This window comes from Bufo bufo, chromosome 4, assembly GCF_905171765.1.
Source record: "Bufo bufo chromosome 4, aBufBuf1.1, whole genome shotgun sequence".
NCBI lineage: Eukaryota > Metazoa > Chordata > Amphibia > Anura > Bufonidae > Bufo > Bufo bufo.
The window spans coordinates 235,484,809-235,502,505 of NC_053392.1; the positions used below are offsets into that span (position 1 = coordinate 235,484,809).

Sequence of the window (17,697 nt, forward strand, 5' to 3'; positions counted from 1 at the left end):
AAAACACATACGGACGTCTGAATGGAGCCTTACAGGGGGATGATCAATGACAGGGGGGTAATCAGGGAGTCTAATATGGGGTGATCAGGGGTTAACAAGTGTCAGGGGGGGGGGGGGGTGTAGTGTAGTGGTGTTTGGTGCTACTTATTACAGAGCTGCCTGTGTCCTCTGGTGGTCGATCCAAGCAAAAGGGACCACCAGAGGACCAGGTAGCAGGTATATTAGACGCTGTTATCAAAACAGCATCTAATATACCTGTTAGGGGTTAAAAAAATCGCATCTACAGCCTGCCAGCGAACGATCGCCGCTGGCAGGCTGCAGATCCACTCGCTTACCTTCGGTTCCTGTGAACGCGCGCGCCTGTGTGCGCGCGTTCACAGGAAATCTCGCCTCTCGCGAGAGGACGCGTATATGCGTCCAGGAGGAATAACAGGGCCGCCGCAAAGACGCAATCCTGCGTACGGCGTTCCTGTAGTGGTTAACCCCATGCTGCTCAATGTCCATTATGTCAGAAAGTACTTGCTGGTGTTACTATTAATATGAGGCACAAGGCTTTATCAATTTAGACCTCTATTTGCTTCACATTAATAGTAAGTGACCCCATCAAGTACTTCCTCACATAATGGGCAATTGATACTTTGCAAAAAGTAAAAATTAAAAAATACTCGCACGTTAACCCCATGCAACATGAGGTTAACGTGTGAGTATTTTTTTTTTTCATGGTATCGAATTGGTGTTGCAATACTTTTTTTTTGGAGTCACATTGAAATAATAAATGTAATCGTTATATAGTGTTATATATTTTAATATGCACCTTGTGTTTTGTCGTGCGCGTGAATCAGTCAGCGCCGACCAGCACCCCCATAAACCCCGCCCACCCCCTAAGCCCCGCCCCAGAACCCCCCACCTCACCCGGTCCCTGGAAAAATTGTCTTACATGAAACTGGTCCTTGGTGCAAAAAAGGTTGGGGACCACTGTTCTAGGGTATAATATGGAGCCTCAGAGGATTTATACCATCCAATAGGTCAACAATATGTGTGCTGCTGTCATCTCAAAGGGTCATGTCAAAAGGCTTTTCTGTGAGCATACTGGCTTAGACTATATTATGGTGTCCCACTCTTCTGTCAGTGGCAAGGTCCTAGTCCTCAGGCTCCAACCACTTGTAGTAATGAGATATCTCCTTTGACCAAAGGCTATTTGGTGCATCAGTCATATAATGTATTGGGCACGCCAAGAATCTTCTTTGCCGATGGTACGTAAAAGGTAGTTCAATAATTTCCTGTTTCTATTATAGAATAACATAAGCTTTGAGAATGACTATTAATAGAAATGTATGGAGGCTGTAAGGGAAAAACTATGACATAACTTGTTAGCATTTTGGTTTGTTGAAAAGGCACATATGTACATACAGTCATCAACTCTGGCCCTCTGTTAATTTGAATGTGTAGTTTCATCAAGCAGATAATAAAAAATAAAAAAAAGAATAAAAACTCTGAAAAATCTGAGATCCACCTTTGCTGTTATTTTCCACTCCTTGGCACCCAGGAAATGTTTGGATGCCCTAGTCCTTGCAGCTGCCCTGCCGTATATGTTAAATGAAATGATGATAATACATTGATAATCATTCTCTATATTGTATTTAGAAACTGGAGGTAATATCCCTCCAGTCTTTGATATGTCTTTGTTAAGAAGATTTCCCATTCACTCCTGTAATGGAAGGCATGCTAGTATGTCTTCAAGGTTTAAAGGGGTTGTGTCACTTCAGCAAATAGCATTTATTAATAAGACAAAGCTAATACAAGGCACTTACTAATGTATTGTTATTATCCATATTGCTTCCTTTGTTGGATTCATCTTTCCATTACATTATACACTGCTCCTTTCCATGGTTAGGACCACCCTATAATCCAGCAGCTGTGGCCGTGCCTACGTGTGCTCCCATGGTCCAGGCCACCAGAGAGGACGGCACTTTTTCCTATAGTGTGCAAGCAAAGCCAGCACTGCTGGATTGTACGATGGTCGTAACGAGCAGTGTATAATGCGATGGAAAAATGAATCCAGCCAGCAAAGGAGGCAATATGGACAATCACAATACATTAGTAAATGGCTTGTATTAACTTTATGTGCATGATAAATGCCTCTTGCTGAAGTGAGACACCCCCTTTAAATCTAGAACAGACAGTAGTTTTCATGTCCTGCAGAGTTGCATATTGGCTGAGGCAATTTAAGATTATCCGTAATATAATGTTGTTATACAATAGATATTGGTAAAATTTCAAACAATGTACTGTTACATTGTATCACATACACATACAGGACATGCATACGTGCTGGTATATGTTTTTCTATATAATCAGATGAAGTTGATGTTTAATAAAGAAGTAGATAATGTAAGCCAGCTGTATAATGACGACTTGTTATCACTTCATACAGGACTTCTGGATTACTGGAGGAGATCGGCAAGATGAAAACCGGTATGTTAATTAAGAAAAAAAAGTTATATGTTGATTTAAAATGGTTTTTCACTGTATACTCAACAGTTCTGTCTTTCTAAAGTATTTCCATTCCTTGCCATTTTCTAGATTTCTCTCCTTGGACTCCAGGCTAATATATATTTTTCTTACACTGATACATTGTAGCAAACAGGACAACATTTTGGCTGTTGTGACAAACCGCTAACTAGAAGCATTAAATAAGTTGTCCAGGATTTTTGATACTAATGTTTTTTCCTCAGGATAGGCCATCACTAATAAAGGCCCGACACCCCTTACCCCCGCTGATGAGCTGTTACCTTGTAGCTCTGGCGAGAGAAGTCAGCATCGGGTCTTTAGAGCTTCATCCATTATGTGGATGGAGTTGGTAAGTGCAGTGCCGGTCCCATTGAAGAGAATGTGAGCAGCGCTGCAATTATGCTGTATTACATGGAGCTGGTTTCCCCTTTGCAGCTAAACCACTCTTTATGGTAGGCTTTCTACAAGATTTTAGACTGTGTCTGTGGGAACTTTGCCCATTCACCCAGAAGAGCATTTGTGAGATCAGACACGGATGTTGGCTGAGAGGGTCTGGTCTGCAATTGCCATTATAGTTCATCCCATAGGTGCTTGATGGCCTTAAGGCTGTGTGCAGACAAGTTCTTCCACACCAAACCATACCTCTATGGACATTGCTTTGTGCACTGGGGCATAGTCATGCTGGAACAGAAGTGGATAAGGGGAGAATTGTCTGATTGGCAGGGTATTATCTCCATCCTGTGGATAAGAGGTTAGTTGTTGTGAGGGGCACCCCTTTAAAATTTTCCTTCACTGGAACTAAGGAGCCTAGGCTAACCCTGAAAAACAACCCCATAGCATTATTCCTTCTGCACCAAACTTTACAGTTGGCACAGTGCAGCCAGGCAGGTTGCATTCTCCTGGCATTCACTAAACTGAGACTTGTGTGACTCATAACTCCACAGAACATGTTTCCACTGCTCCAGAGTCCGGTGGCAGCATGTTTTACACCACTCGATCTGACGCTTGGCATTGTGCTTGGTGATGTAGGACTTGCATGTAGCTGCTCGCAATGGAAACCCGTGCCATGAATGTCCCAGCGCATAGCTTTTTTCTGATGTTAATGCCAGAGGAGTTTTGGACTTTGCAGTGATTGAGTCAGCAGAGCATTGATAACCTATATACATTTTGCCCCTCAGCACTCAGTGGCCCTGCCCTATGATTTACGTGGTCTGCCAAAACACTTCCATATTGTATTAATACCACTTGCAGTTGATGGTGTAAATTTCACAAGCTGGCTTGTTACAGTAGTGGTATCCTATTACAGTACCACCTGGAACGCAGATCTATCTGTCTATCCATCTAATCCATCCATCTGTCATCTATCATATTAACTACTTGTGCAAGTACATAGGATCTGCGAATATGGGGAATTATTTCATCTGTTGTCATATAATATAGACATTACTGGGTCTCCTGCATTGCACTATTCAGCCATTGTTGCATACATCTCCCTATGTCATTGCTGCATGGTATTAGCCAACTTAAGCCTCATGTACACGACTGTATACATTTTGCAGTCTGCAAACCACAGATCCATAAAATACGTACACCAGCTGTGTGCATACTGCAGTTTTCTCACTATCTTTGATGACGGATAACATCCATGTGCTGTCCGCATTTTTGTGGACCCATAGGAATGCAGATCGGACGTGGACTAAAACTATGGTCATGTGCATGAGGCCTTCGTTTCATTGGTTCATTTATTCTGGTAACTAGATGCACTACAGATACATTTCATGCTAAAAATGAATTTCCATTGTTGTTGTCCGATCTGTTGCAGAGTTCCGTCTGGATCTGAACTAATGGATGTCACTGGGCTCCTATCAGGGAAAAAGGCTGTTCAGAAGATTGACAGAGAGCTGAGAGAGGGTATGTAAGACTTCTTTGAAGAAAATCAATTGATGGGTTTCCCTACTATATAGCATGAAGGTGACAACAAGTTGCTGTAGACAATGAGGGGAATATTTGAAGTCAGTTTTTCTTGAGTCTGCATTGGAGTACCTTATGCCACATTTATCAAATGTCTCATGTTACTTGATAAATTTGTTTTATCCTTAAACCTAACACTTGTCTAGAGTAGCTACTCCAGTTTTCCTACTCCACCCTCCTCCTGGATTGAGATTGTGACTTTTTTTTAAAAGTCTCAAGGATAAATCTGGAATGAAACTAATTAACCCCTTCAGGACCCTGCCATTTTTCACCTTAAGGACCAGGCCATTTTTTGCAAATCTGACATGTGTCACTTTATGTGGTGATAATTTTAAAACGCTTTTACTTATCCAAACCATTCTGAGATTGTTTTCTTGTCACATATTGTACTTCAAGACAGTGGTAAATTTGAGTCAAAATAATGAATTTTTATTTATAAAAAAAAAATACCAAATTTACCCAAAATTTGGAAAAATTTGCAATTTTCTAAATTTCAATTTCTCTGCTTTTAAAACAGATAGTGATACCTCTTAAAATAGTTATTACTTTACATTTCCCATATGTCTACTTAATGTTTGGATCATTTTGTAAATGACATTTTCCTTTTTTGGGACGTTAGAAGGCTTAGAAGTTTAGAAGCAAATCTTGAAGTTTTTCAGAAAATTTCCAAAACCCACTTTTTAAGGACCAGTTTAGGTCTGAAGTCACTTTGTGAGGCTTACATAATAGAAACCACCTATAAATGGCCCCATTTGAAGACCCCCTGATGCACCCGTAGAGTAGAAACTCCAAAAAAGTGACCCCATTTTGGAAACTACACCCCTCAAGGTATTCAAAACTAATTTTACAAACTTTAACCCTTTAGGTGTTTCACAAGAATTAAAGGAATATGTAGATTCAATTTCAGAATTTCACTTTTTTGGCAGATTTTCCATTTTAATCCATTTTTCCCAGTAAGCAAGGGTTAACAGCCAAAAAAAACTCAATATCTATTGCCCTGATTCTGTAGTTTACAGAAACACCCCATATGTGGTTGTAAACTGCTGTACGGGCACACAGCAGGGCGCAGAAGGAAAGGAACGCCATATAGTTTTTGGAAGGCAGTTTTTACTGGGATCATTTTAAGTTGCCATGTCACATTTGAAGACTTCCTGATGAACCCCTAGATTATAAACTCCCCAAAAATGACCCAATTTTGGAAACTACCGGATAAGGTGGCAGTTTTGTTGTTACTATTTTAGGGTACATATGATTTTTGGTTGCTCTGTATTACACTTTTTGTGAGGCAAGGTAACAAAAAATAGCTGTTTTGGCACCGTTTTTATTTTTGTCACCTGTCATCTGACAGGTTAGATCATGTGGTATTTTTATAGAGCAGGTTGTTAAGGATGCAACAATACCAATATTTTTTGGGTTGTTTGTTTCAGTTTTACATAATAAAGCATTTAAAAAAAAAAGAATAATTGTGTCTCCGTATTCTAAAAGCCATATTTTTTTTTTATTTTTTTTTGGGCGACTTATGTAGGTGCTCATTTTTTTTCGGTATGAGATGACGGTTTGATTGGTTATTTTTTTTTTACAGTGTTCAACTGAGGGGTTAGGTCATGTGATATTTTTATACAGCAGGTTCTTATGGACACGGTGATACCTAATTTTATTTAAGTTTTACACAATAACAGCATTTTTTAAACAAAAAATATAATGTTTTAGTGTCTCCATATTCTGAGAGCCATAGTTTATTTTTATTTTTTGGGAGATTGTCTTAGGTAGGGGCTAATTTTTTGTGAGATGAGGTGATGGTTAGATTGGTACTATTCTGGGGGGCATATGCCTTTTTGATCGCTTGGTATTACACTTGTTGTGACGTAAGGTGACAAAAAAATTGCTTTTTTGACACCGTATTTTTTTAAAAATTTTTACGGTGCTCATCTGAGGGGTTAAATCGTGATATTTTTATAGAGCAGGTTGTTACAGACGCGGCGATACCTAATATGTCAACTTTATTTTTTTTTACATTTAACACAATAAAAGCATTTTTGAAACAAAAAAAATCATGTTTTAGAGTCTCCATAGTCTGAGAGCCATAGTTTTTTTTATTTTTTGGTAGATTGTCTTAGGTAGGGGCTAAATTTTTGTGGGATGAGGTGATGGTTAGTTTGGTACTATTCTGGGGGGCATATGCCTTTTTGATCGCTTGGTATTACACTTGTTGTGACGTAAGGTGACAAAAAAAATGGCTTTTTTGACACCGTATTTTTTTTTTATTTTTTACGGTGCTCACCTGAGGGGTTAAATCGTGATATTTTTATAGAGCAGGTTGTTACGGACGCGGCGATACCTAATATGTCAACTTTATTTTTTTTTGTTTTTTGAACCAAAAAAAATCATGTTTTAGTGTCTCCATAGTCTGAGAGCCATAGTTTTTTTTATTTTTTGGGAGATTGTCTTAGGTAGGGGCTAATTTTTTGTGGGATGAGGTGATGGTTAGTTTGGTACTATTCTGGGGGGCATATGCCTTTTTGATCGCTTGGTGTTGCACTTTTAGTGATGTAAGGTGACAAAAAAAACATTTTTTTAGCATTTTTTTTTTTTTTTACGGTGTTCACCTGAGGGGTTCGGTCATGTGATATTTTTATAGAGCCGGTCGATACGGACGCGCCGATACCGAATGTCTACTTTTCTAATTTACCTATTTCTAACAAAAAATTTTTAACTTTTATTTTGGGAAAAGGACACTTTTTTTTTTTTTTTACTTGAAACAGAAATTTTTTTTATTAGAAAAAAAAAAAAAATCTTTTCACTTTTTCTTTACTTTTTATATTTGTCCCACTGTGGGACTTCACCTTTTTCAGGGTTTTATATATGGCATATATGGCACGGTCAGCGCTGACCGTGGCATGTGAAAGGGTTAATCCACCGGCATCACCACATACAGCGATGCCGGTGGATGCAGCAGGGGCCTGGCTATCAGTAACAGCCAGGCCCGTGCCTGTGCTGCAAGAGCTGCACCTGCCCAATCACATCACGTACATGCATGTGAGGATGCGGCAAGAAGCCGCATTTCCTCACATACATATGCGTGAAGGGGTTAACATAGCTAACCACACCCACTTTTCCACCCACATTACAAAACTGGAATGAATGGTGTAAAAATGCAAAAAGCCGCAAAATTTTGCACAAGCAAACGCAAAAAAGTCGCAAAAGCCCTATTTTTGTGTGAAGGTATGATTAATCAGGGCCAATCTTACTCTGTATTTTAGTGCTAGCATTTAGTGTATAATGGCGACCTGGGGAAACTTGGGCTGTGGGTTTGACTGGCTCAGTAACACCTTAAAGGCAAGATTAGGCTAGAGCAGGGGTCAGCAGCCTCCGGCACTCCAGCTGTTGTGAAACTACAACTCCCAGCATGCTCCATTCACTTCTATGGGAGTTCTGAGAACAGCCAAGTAAGTGTGCATACTGGGAGTCGTAGTTTCCCCACAGCTGGAGTGCCGGAGGTTGCTGATCCCTGGGGTAGAGCATGGAGAGATTGAAAAAATTGCTAGAAGGACAGTTACGTATAAACCAGTTTCTTCCGTTTATGTGGCTCTTTTGTCTCAACTAGCCTCACCGCTGTCTAGATCTTTGGCAAGATGGATAGTAGATATCCCGATGTTAGAGGATAGACATGAGAAGGAGTTGATGCATAATTGGTGGAACACAGCCATATGTGCTAGGGATCAGTTGATACAGGTCAAATGGTTTATCTGACCCCGATCAGGTTGGCACGAATGCGCCAACTCTCTAGTTCCTTATGTACAAGATGTGACGGGGACAGAGGTACTTTGATTCACATGATTTGGGATTGCCCGGGTATAGGAGAGTTTTGGAAGGCAGTCCATGAGTTCTTAAATCTAAAGTTAGGGTTGCCGGCGGTATGTTCTCCAGAGAATAGATTGCTGGGACTGGTCAGTGATTTATGGCAATCCAAATACCCCAAGATACTATACCGACTTCTAATGTTTTATGCCAGGAATTCTATCCTGTTGAACTGGAAGCCCCCTAAAATCCCCTCTGTTCAGCATTGGTTGCAACTCATTGAGGCAGCCTTGCCAATGTAAGAACTGACTTTCCTTGCAAGAGGTAGTCCGGAGAGATTTGATAAAATATGGGGCCCCTGGTTGGCAGCTAGGACTACGGTGTCTTAGATGGAGGGGAAGCCTGCGGCGCTGCTGTGGGTGTGCATGAGTGAGTGAATGTTATCTAAGTATATGCTGTTTCTATGACTAAGCAACGGCGAACTTACAGGCTCTAAAAAATACCACTGAAAGACTTTTGTAGAGTTCTCTCTAGCACTGAACTGCGGTTGCAATACATCATAAGTATGTGTGATTTGGTTCTGTAAACTGTTCTCTATGTTTATTTCCAAAAAATATAAATAGAGACTTTTAAAGGGTGTTTCCAATTTTAAAAAATTGGTTGCCATGGAAGCAAAAAATTACAATATTAAACTTTCTCAATGCATTAACCTGACCAATGTGTCACAGGTGTCCTGCTATGCTATGACATTGATCAGCACATGGCACTGTCATTAAGGAGCTGCCGGAGCCTGTGAAGTGATAATATTAAAGGCTTCATATTTTAAGTCTCTAGACGTCTGTTAATAAAAGATGGAAAATCTTTTTAATAAGTTTCTCAGCCATTCTCATTATTTTGTATGTATGAGACTATGTATTACTGAACATTAAGTAATGATCTCTGAGCAACTAAATATTTACAGTATGTAATGCTTCATGAGGACAATTATGTTGGGATCCAACATTTCTAAACCCTGGGGACCAGCTACTCTCACTGAAGGACATAGAGAGATGGTGGTCTCAAACGGGGATAGGGCATATGGACAGAGGTGGTCTTCTTGAGACAGCTTCTTTCATTTTATATCAATGTAGATTTTGCATTTGTGAACCATATAAAAAGAGAACTCTTAAATGTATTTTTCTCAGTGGAGAGTGAAGATGCATATGTATGTCTATTTCTCATTGATGTTGCATACCTAGGATGAAACGTCCTATTGTAGCAGTCTACAGCTAGGATTCCTCAGCTAGAAGGCACCTTATACGGTTGCATCCCAATAAATTAGAATATCATCAAAAATACGTTTCAGTAATTCAATTCAACAAGTGAAACTCAAATATTTTATGGATTTATTACACAGAGAATGATCAATTTCAAGTGTTTATTTATTTTAATGTTGATGTTTATGGCTTACAACTAATGAAAATCCAAAAGTCAGTAATTCAGAAAATCTGAATATTGTGAAAAAGTTCCATATTGCAGGCTCATGGTGTCACACTCTAATCAGCTAATCAATACAAAACACCTGCAAAGGTTTCCTAAGCTTTTAACCCTTTAAGGACCAAGCCATTTTTCACCTTTCTGCCCAGGCCATTTTTAGCAAATCTCACATGTCACTTTGTGGTAATAACTTTAAAACGCTTTTACTTATCCAGGCAATTCTGAGATTGTTTTCTCGTTACATATTGTACTTCATGACAGTGGTAAAATTGAGTCAAAACATTTTATTTTTATTTATAAAAAAAAATACCAAATTTACCCAAAAAAATGGAAAAATTTCCAAATTTCAATTAATCTACTTTTGTAGTAGATAGTAATAACTCCAAAATGAGTTACTACTTTACATTCCCCATATGTCTACTTCATGTTTGGATCATTTTGTGAATGCCATTTTATTTTTTGAGGACGTTAGAAGGCTTAGAAGCAAATCTTGAAATTTTTCAGAAAATTTCCAAAACCCACTTTTTAAGGACCAGTTCAGGTCTGAAGTCACTTTGTGAGGCTTAATTAATAGAAACCACCCAAAAATCACCCCATTTTAGAAACTACACCCCTCTAGGTATTCAAAACTGATTTTACAAACTTTGTTAACCCTTTAGGTGTTCCACAATAAATTAACTGAAAATTGAGATGAAATTTCAGACCTTTACTTTTTTGGCAGATTTTCCATTTTAATCAATTTTTCCCACTAACAAAGCAAGGGTTAACAGCCAAACAAAACTCAATATTTCTTGCCCTGATTCTGTAGTTTACAGAAACACCCCATATGTGGTTGTAAACTGCTGTACGGGCACAGAAGGAAAGGAATGCCATATGGTTTTTTGAAAGCAGATTTCACTGGGATAATTTTAAGCTGCCATGTCACATGTCACATTTGAAGACCCCCTGATGCACCACTAGAGTGGGAACTCTGAAAAAGTGACCCAAAGCAAGGGCTAACAGCCAAACAAAACTAAACTCAATATTTATTGCCCTGATTTTGTAGTTTACAGAAACACCCCGTATGTAGTCGTAAACTGCTGTACGGGCACACGGCAGGGCACAGAAGGAAAGGAGCGCCATATGGTTTTTGGAAGGCAGATTTCAATGGGATCATTTTAAGCTGCGATGTCACATTTGAAGATGCACCCCTACAGTAGAAACTCCCAAAAATGTACCCCATTTTGGAAACTACGGGATAAGGTGAAAGTTTTGTTTGTACTATTTTAGGGTACATATGATTTTTGGTTGCTCTATATTACACTTTTTTTGAGGCAAGATAACAAAAAATAACAGTTTTGGCACCGTTTTTTTTTTTATAATTTACAATGTTCATCTGACAGGTTAGATCATGTGGTATTTTTATAGAGCAGGTTGTTACTGACATGACGATACCTAATATGTATGCTTTTTTTTATTTATTTATGTTTTATACAATAACAGCATTTTTTTATTTTGAGAGCCCTATTTTTTTTTATTTTTTAGGTGATTGTCTTAGGTAGGGTCTCATTTTTTGCGGGTTAAGATGACGGTTTGATTGGTACTATTTTGGAGTGCATATGACTTTTTGATCGCTTGGTATTATACTTTTTGTGATGTAAGGTGACAAAAAAATAGCTTTTTTGACACCGTTTTAATATATATATTTTTTTGCGGTGTTCACCTGAGGGGTTAGGTCATGTGATATATATATTTTTTTTAATTGTCTATTTATTGAAAATATTTTCCAAGAATAAACATGTATTGGAAAACAATTTTTCCATGTGATATTTTTATATAGCAGGTTGTTACGGACGTGGCAATACCGAATATGTTTATTTTTTTTATTTATGTATTGTAATGCATTGGCTGTAAGTGTATTACTCAATGTAATTCACTTACAGCCTGCTTCCTATGAGATCCAGGGGACTGGATCTCACAGGCTCTCCCGGAAGGCAGCCACCATGCCTAAGGAAGGCATCGGGCTGCCTTCCCTGTCATCGGGTCCAGTCACAGCAGCACGGGGACCCGATGGACACCCTGCAAACATCTGAAGGCCGTCAGCGCTGACCGTGGCCGCGCAAGGGTTAATGCACCGGCATGTCACCGATGCCGACGCATACAGCAGGGGTCCGGCTATCAGTAACTGCCGGACCCCTGCCGCGGATCAGCGATCAGCCGTACCTGTGCGGAGCTGGATATTAAGTCACGTCCAGTTGTGCCGTAGATTAAATCAGGGGTGCACAACTTTTTGTGGTCTGAGGGCCGCATTGTCACAATGCTCTATTTCAAGGAGCCGCAAATAAAATAAAAAAATGTTGATCGGCTCTCATTTGCATCGGCCTATTACACAGGCCAATGTAAAGTGACTGAGGAGAAATGATCGCTATCACATTCATTCCTCCTTCATTTAGTTATATTAATTATCAGCACATCCCTGATTACACAGAGCGATTATACCCCCCAGATATCAGTAATAAGCTTTCCTATGAACACTTGTTCCCAGTAATTCACCTGAATATCTCGCAGTGTATTAGGGGCTTAAAAGGGATTTCCCAGTAAAAATGAATTTTTAACACGTTCCTGCAGCATGGCCCTTTAAACCGAAGAGTTAAACTTACCTTCTCCCCACCGATTCGGTCCTCCGCACTGCCTCTGCTGCCTCCTTCTTCTGGTCCCTGCTCTGTTTTCACCCGGCAATGCATGGTCATGGTCACATGCACCTCTCAAGCCAATGACTGGCTTCAGTGGTGATGTGGCCACAAGCAGCATGTCACCACTGAAGCCATTCATTGACTGGAGCGGTGTATGTGACCATGGCCATGCACTGCAAAAAAAGGGGGTTAGTCAGCACCTCACAGTGCGCAGGTGCACGCTGCCATGGCAAAGACCTAGAAGAAAAAAAGACAATGCAGCAGCACCCTGCAAGTACAACAATGCCATAGTCACAAAAATGATAGTGCTAATGCTACGCTTATTTATAAAGTGAGATGCATGGCCAATGCATTTTGTACAAAACCATCTGAGCCCGTCTGCCGTACTTCAAGGTGATCTCTGTAAGACGGGTCCTAACACCAAATACTACCTGTTATGCACCATAATGGCCACCATAAAATTTACCATTTTTGGTGCCATAATGGCCTCCATTACAAGGGATGCAGGTACCAACATGCATGCCGAGCCCACTCTATACCTTTCCTGGTGCCAGACAGCTTCCAATGAATGTAGTGAGAGCAGGCTACAGCTTTATACCGAAACTAATTAAAATCAGCCTATGGGGCAGACAGGCTAATCAGGAGTGCACGACTCGCTGGAGTTCCACATCTCCAGCATTGTAAATCTGCAAAAAAAGGGGGTTAGTCAGCACCTCCCAGTGCGCAGGTGCACGCCGCCATGGCAAAGACCTAGAGTAAAAAAAGAGACAATGCAGCAGCACCCTGCAAATCAGATAAAGTACAATAATGCCAAAAATTATAGTGCTAATGCTACGCTTATTTATAATGTGAGATGCTTGGCCAATGCATTTTGTACAAAACCATCTGAGCCCGTCTGCTGAACGTCAAGGCGATCTCTGTTAGACGGGTCCTAACACTAAATACTACCTGTTATGCGCCATAATGGCTACCATAAAGTTCAGGGAGTGTTGGATCCACATGCATGGCCATGCACTGCCAGGTGTAAAAGTGCGGAGGACCAGGGCGGCAGGTAAGTATAAATCTTCTGTTTTAGGGGCAATGCTGCAGGAACTCGTTAAAAAATCTTTTTTTTACAGGAAAAAAAAACTGAAAAGTGGCGACATTTCATTCCTGCCTCCTATTCATAAATCAGAGCTTTCCTTGACTGCAGAGGATGGCGCTCCCTGGTTATTACCACCTCCTGCCAGTTACAGGCACCATCTAATAACGAGTAAGCACTTTCCCTTACTAGTGGGGAAAACGCTTATTGGTTAACACTTTGATAACCAGGCCTGAACAGACACTTTTTTTGTGATTTAGCGCACGTGGTGGTTCAAACGGTTGTAACTTTTTTTATGTTTTATGTGTTGGGACTACCAAAATAATTTTTGCAACAATTTTTACTTGACACTAATAATTTATTTTTTAGTTTTATTTGGGGGAAACTGTACAAAGCATTTTTAAAAAGTATTTTTTTTTTAAAACTATAGCTCTTCTTTAAATATGCAAACTGACACCAAAATAAATTATTATAATTAGTTCCCTATTTTGTGTCAGTGTTTTTATTATATAATATGTACTAGGAGAAGAACCCAGCTTCGCACAGGTATATTTCATCAATTTCATTTAATGTTTGTGTGTGTCATTAAAAGATATCGACAGTATCCCCCATAACAGTGACCTCTACAGCACCCCGTCTCTTTAACTGTGAACTCCACAGTCCCCCGCCCCTTAAGGCTAAGTTCACACGAACGTGTGTGATCTGTGGCCGTATTGCGGCCCGCAAATCGTGGGCCGCAATACACGGCCACAGTTCCGTGTGAATTCCGCATCACGGATGCGGACCCATTCACTTCAATGGGTCCGCAAATCCGGAATCGCGGAACGGCCGCACGGGACGGGACCCCTCGGAAGCACTACGGAGTGCCTCCATGGGGTTACGTCCTGTACTTCCGTTCCGCTAAAAGATAGGAATTGTTCTATCTTTTAGCAGAACGGCCGGATCGCGGACCCATTAAAGTGAATGGGTCCGCGATCCGATGCGGCTGACCTACGGCCGGCGATCGTGCATTGCGGCCCGCTATTTGCGGGCCACAGCACAGGCACGGGTCACACACGTTCGTGTGAACTCGGCCTAACACTGACAGTGCCCCGCCACTTTAAAATGGGACCTCCACTAAAGCCCATTCCCTTAACTTTGACCGTCACAGCAGCCCTCCCCTTTAATAGTGAGTTTCACAGAACCCCACTCCCTTGACCTCCTTAGGGGCCCTCCCCCTTAACAGCGACCTCACAGTACCCTGCTGCCTTAACAGTGATCTCCACAGTGTCTGACCCTTTAACAGTGACCTCCACAGCACCCTGCCCCTTTAATGCTAGGGCTACACAACGACATGTGTCGCGCGACATTTTGTCTCAACAATTTTTATAATGATAGGCTATGGTGTCGCACTGCCGACATGTGACATGCTGCGACTGCGACAATCCAAGATGGATTTTTCTGCGACTGTCGCGTCGCAGTATATCACATGTTGCAGTGCAACACCATAGACTATTATTATAAAAATTGTCAATGTCGTGTTTGACTCATGTAGCTGTGCCCTATGTGTCGTCGTGTAGCCCTAGCCTAAGGCTACATGCACACGAATAATGTTTGTTTCCGTGTCCGTTACATTTTTTTTTGCCGATAGGATACAGACCCATTCATTTCAATGGGTCCGCAAAAAACGCGGACAGCACACTGTGTCCGCATCAGTATGTCCGTTCCGTTGCCCCGCAAAAAAAAATAGTGGATGTCCTATTTTTTTCTAGTTTGCGGACAAGGATAGGCATTATTACAATGGATCCGCCAAAAAAACGAATCCGCAAAAAAACGGATGCCATACGGAATGTCATCCATTTTTTTTTGTGGATCCGCAATTTGCGGACCGCAAAACTCATACGGTCGTGTGCATGTAGCCTAAAGCTGACCTACAGCAGTGAAGAAAAATGGCTGGGTTGTTATGGAAACCTGGAGTAAAACTGTGTGTATGTGGAGACTAAGGACTTGCGAGCTTCTATTGGCTGATAAGGGACATGTGACCATGTGTATGGCAGTTGAGATATGAAGAGAAGGACTTGTAAGCTTGTATTGGCTAATGCAGGTCATTTTTGGGAATATCTCAGGAACGGTACGTCCTAGAGAGCTGTGACCCCCCACAGGATTTCTTTCCAGGTAGCAAGTGATGTGTATACCAAGTTTTGTTGAAATCGATAGTTGCGTTTTTGAGTGATCACGGAACATACACACACACATATATACAGTCAGGTCCATAAATATTAGGACATCGTCACAATTCTAACATGTTTGGCTCTATACACCACCACAATGGATTTGAAATGAAACAAACTAGATGTGCTTTAACTGCAGACTGTCAGCTTTAATTTGAGGGTATTTACATCCAAATCAGCTGAACGGTGTAGGAATTACAACAGTTTGCATATGTGCCTCCCACTTGTTAAGGGACCAAAAGTAATGGGACAATTGTCTTCTCAGCTGTTCCATGGCCAGGTGTGTGTTATTCCCTCAATATCCCAATTACAATGAGCAAATAAAAGGTCCAGAGTTCATTTCAACTGTGCTATTTGCATTTGGAATCTGTTGCTGTCAACTCTCAAGATGAGATCCAAAGAGCTGTCACCAGCAAGCCATCATTAGGCTGAAAAAACAAAACAAACACATCAGAGAGATAGCAAAAACTTTAGACGTGGCCAAAACAACTGGAACATTCTAAAAAAGAAGGTGAGCTCAGCAACACCAAAAGACCTGGAAGACCACGGAAAACAACTGTGGTGGATGACCGAAGAATTCTTTCCCTGGTGAAGAAAACACCCTTCACAACAGTTGGCCAGATCAAGAACACTCTCCAGGAGGTAGGTGTATGTGTGTCAAAGTCAACAATCAAGAGAGACTTCACCAGAGTGAATACAGAGGGTTCACCACAAGATGTAAACCATTGGTGAGCCTCAAAAACAGGAAGGCCAGATTAGAGTTTGCCAAACGACCTCTAAAAAAGCCTTCACAGTTCTGGAACAACATCCTATGGACAGATGAGACCAAGATCAACTTGTACCAGAGTGATAGGAAGAAAAGACTATGGAGAAGAAAAGGAACTGCTCATGATCCTAAGCATACCACCTCATCAGGTGGTGGTAGTGTCATGGCATGGGCATGTATGGCTGCCAATGGAACTGGTTCTCTTGTATTTATTGATGATGTGACTGCTGACAAAAGCAGCAGGATGAATTCTGACCTGTGTTTCGGGCAATATTATCTGCTCATATTCAGCCAAATGCTTCAGAACTCACTGGACAGCGCTTCACAGTGCAGATGGACAATGACCCAAAGCATACTGCAAAATCAACCAAAGAGTCTTTTAAGGGAAAGAAGTGGAATGTTATGCAATGGCCAAGTCAATCACCTGACCTGAATCCGATTGAGCATGCATTTCACTTGCTGAAGACAAAACTGAAGGGAAAATGCCCCAAGAACAAGCAGGATCTGAAGACAGTTGCAGTAGAGGACTGGCAGAGCATCACCAGGGATGAAACCCAGCGTCTGGTGATTTCTATGCGTTCCAGACTTCAGGCTTTAATTGACTGCAAAGAATTTGCAACCGAGTATTAAAAAGTGAAAGTTCGATTTATGATTATTCTGTCCCATTACTTTTGGTCCCTTAACAAGTGGGAGGCACATATGCAAACTGTTGTAATTCCTACACCGTTCACCTGATTTGGACGTAAATACCCTCAAATTAAAGCTGACAGTCTGCAGTTAAAGCACATCTTGTTCGTTTCATTTCAATTCCATTGTGGTGGTGTATAGAGCCAAAAATGTTAGAATTGTGTCAATGTCCCAATATTTATGGACCTGACTGTACGTCCTTCTTTATATATATATATATATATATATATATATATAGATAGATAGATAGATAGATATATATATATATATATATATATATATATATATATATATATATATATATATATATATATATATAGATGGATATAGATATTTTCATGTGAATGGGGCGATAATGGTGATGGTTTTGGTTGGTGTGGTTGTTTTTTCCTTTTATGTATTTTTATAATTTTTTATCTTTTTTTAACTTAATTTTTATATTTCTGCTACAAAACATATCCCCCAAGAGGTCATAAAAAGACCTTTGTCATTTTGTTTATTTTTCACTTTTTCATTTTTATTTGT

General features: G+C 40.4%; 1 protein-coding gene across 1 annotated transcript in view; it reads left to right on the forward strand.

Annotated features, from left to right (window-relative positions):
• P3H2 (prolyl 3-hydroxylase 2) overlaps positions 1 to 17,697 on the forward strand; it is a 216,377-nt gene that overhangs the window by 182,733 nt on the left and 15,947 nt on the right. The window contains exons 7-8 of the mRNA XM_040428371.1: positions 2,435 to 2,475; positions 4,334 to 4,422. Of these exons, the coding sequence (XP_040284305.1) occupies positions 2,435 to 2,475; positions 4,334 to 4,422 (130 nt within the window). The remainder of the gene's footprint in view (positions 1 to 2,434; positions 2,476 to 4,333; positions 4,423 to 17,697) is intronic.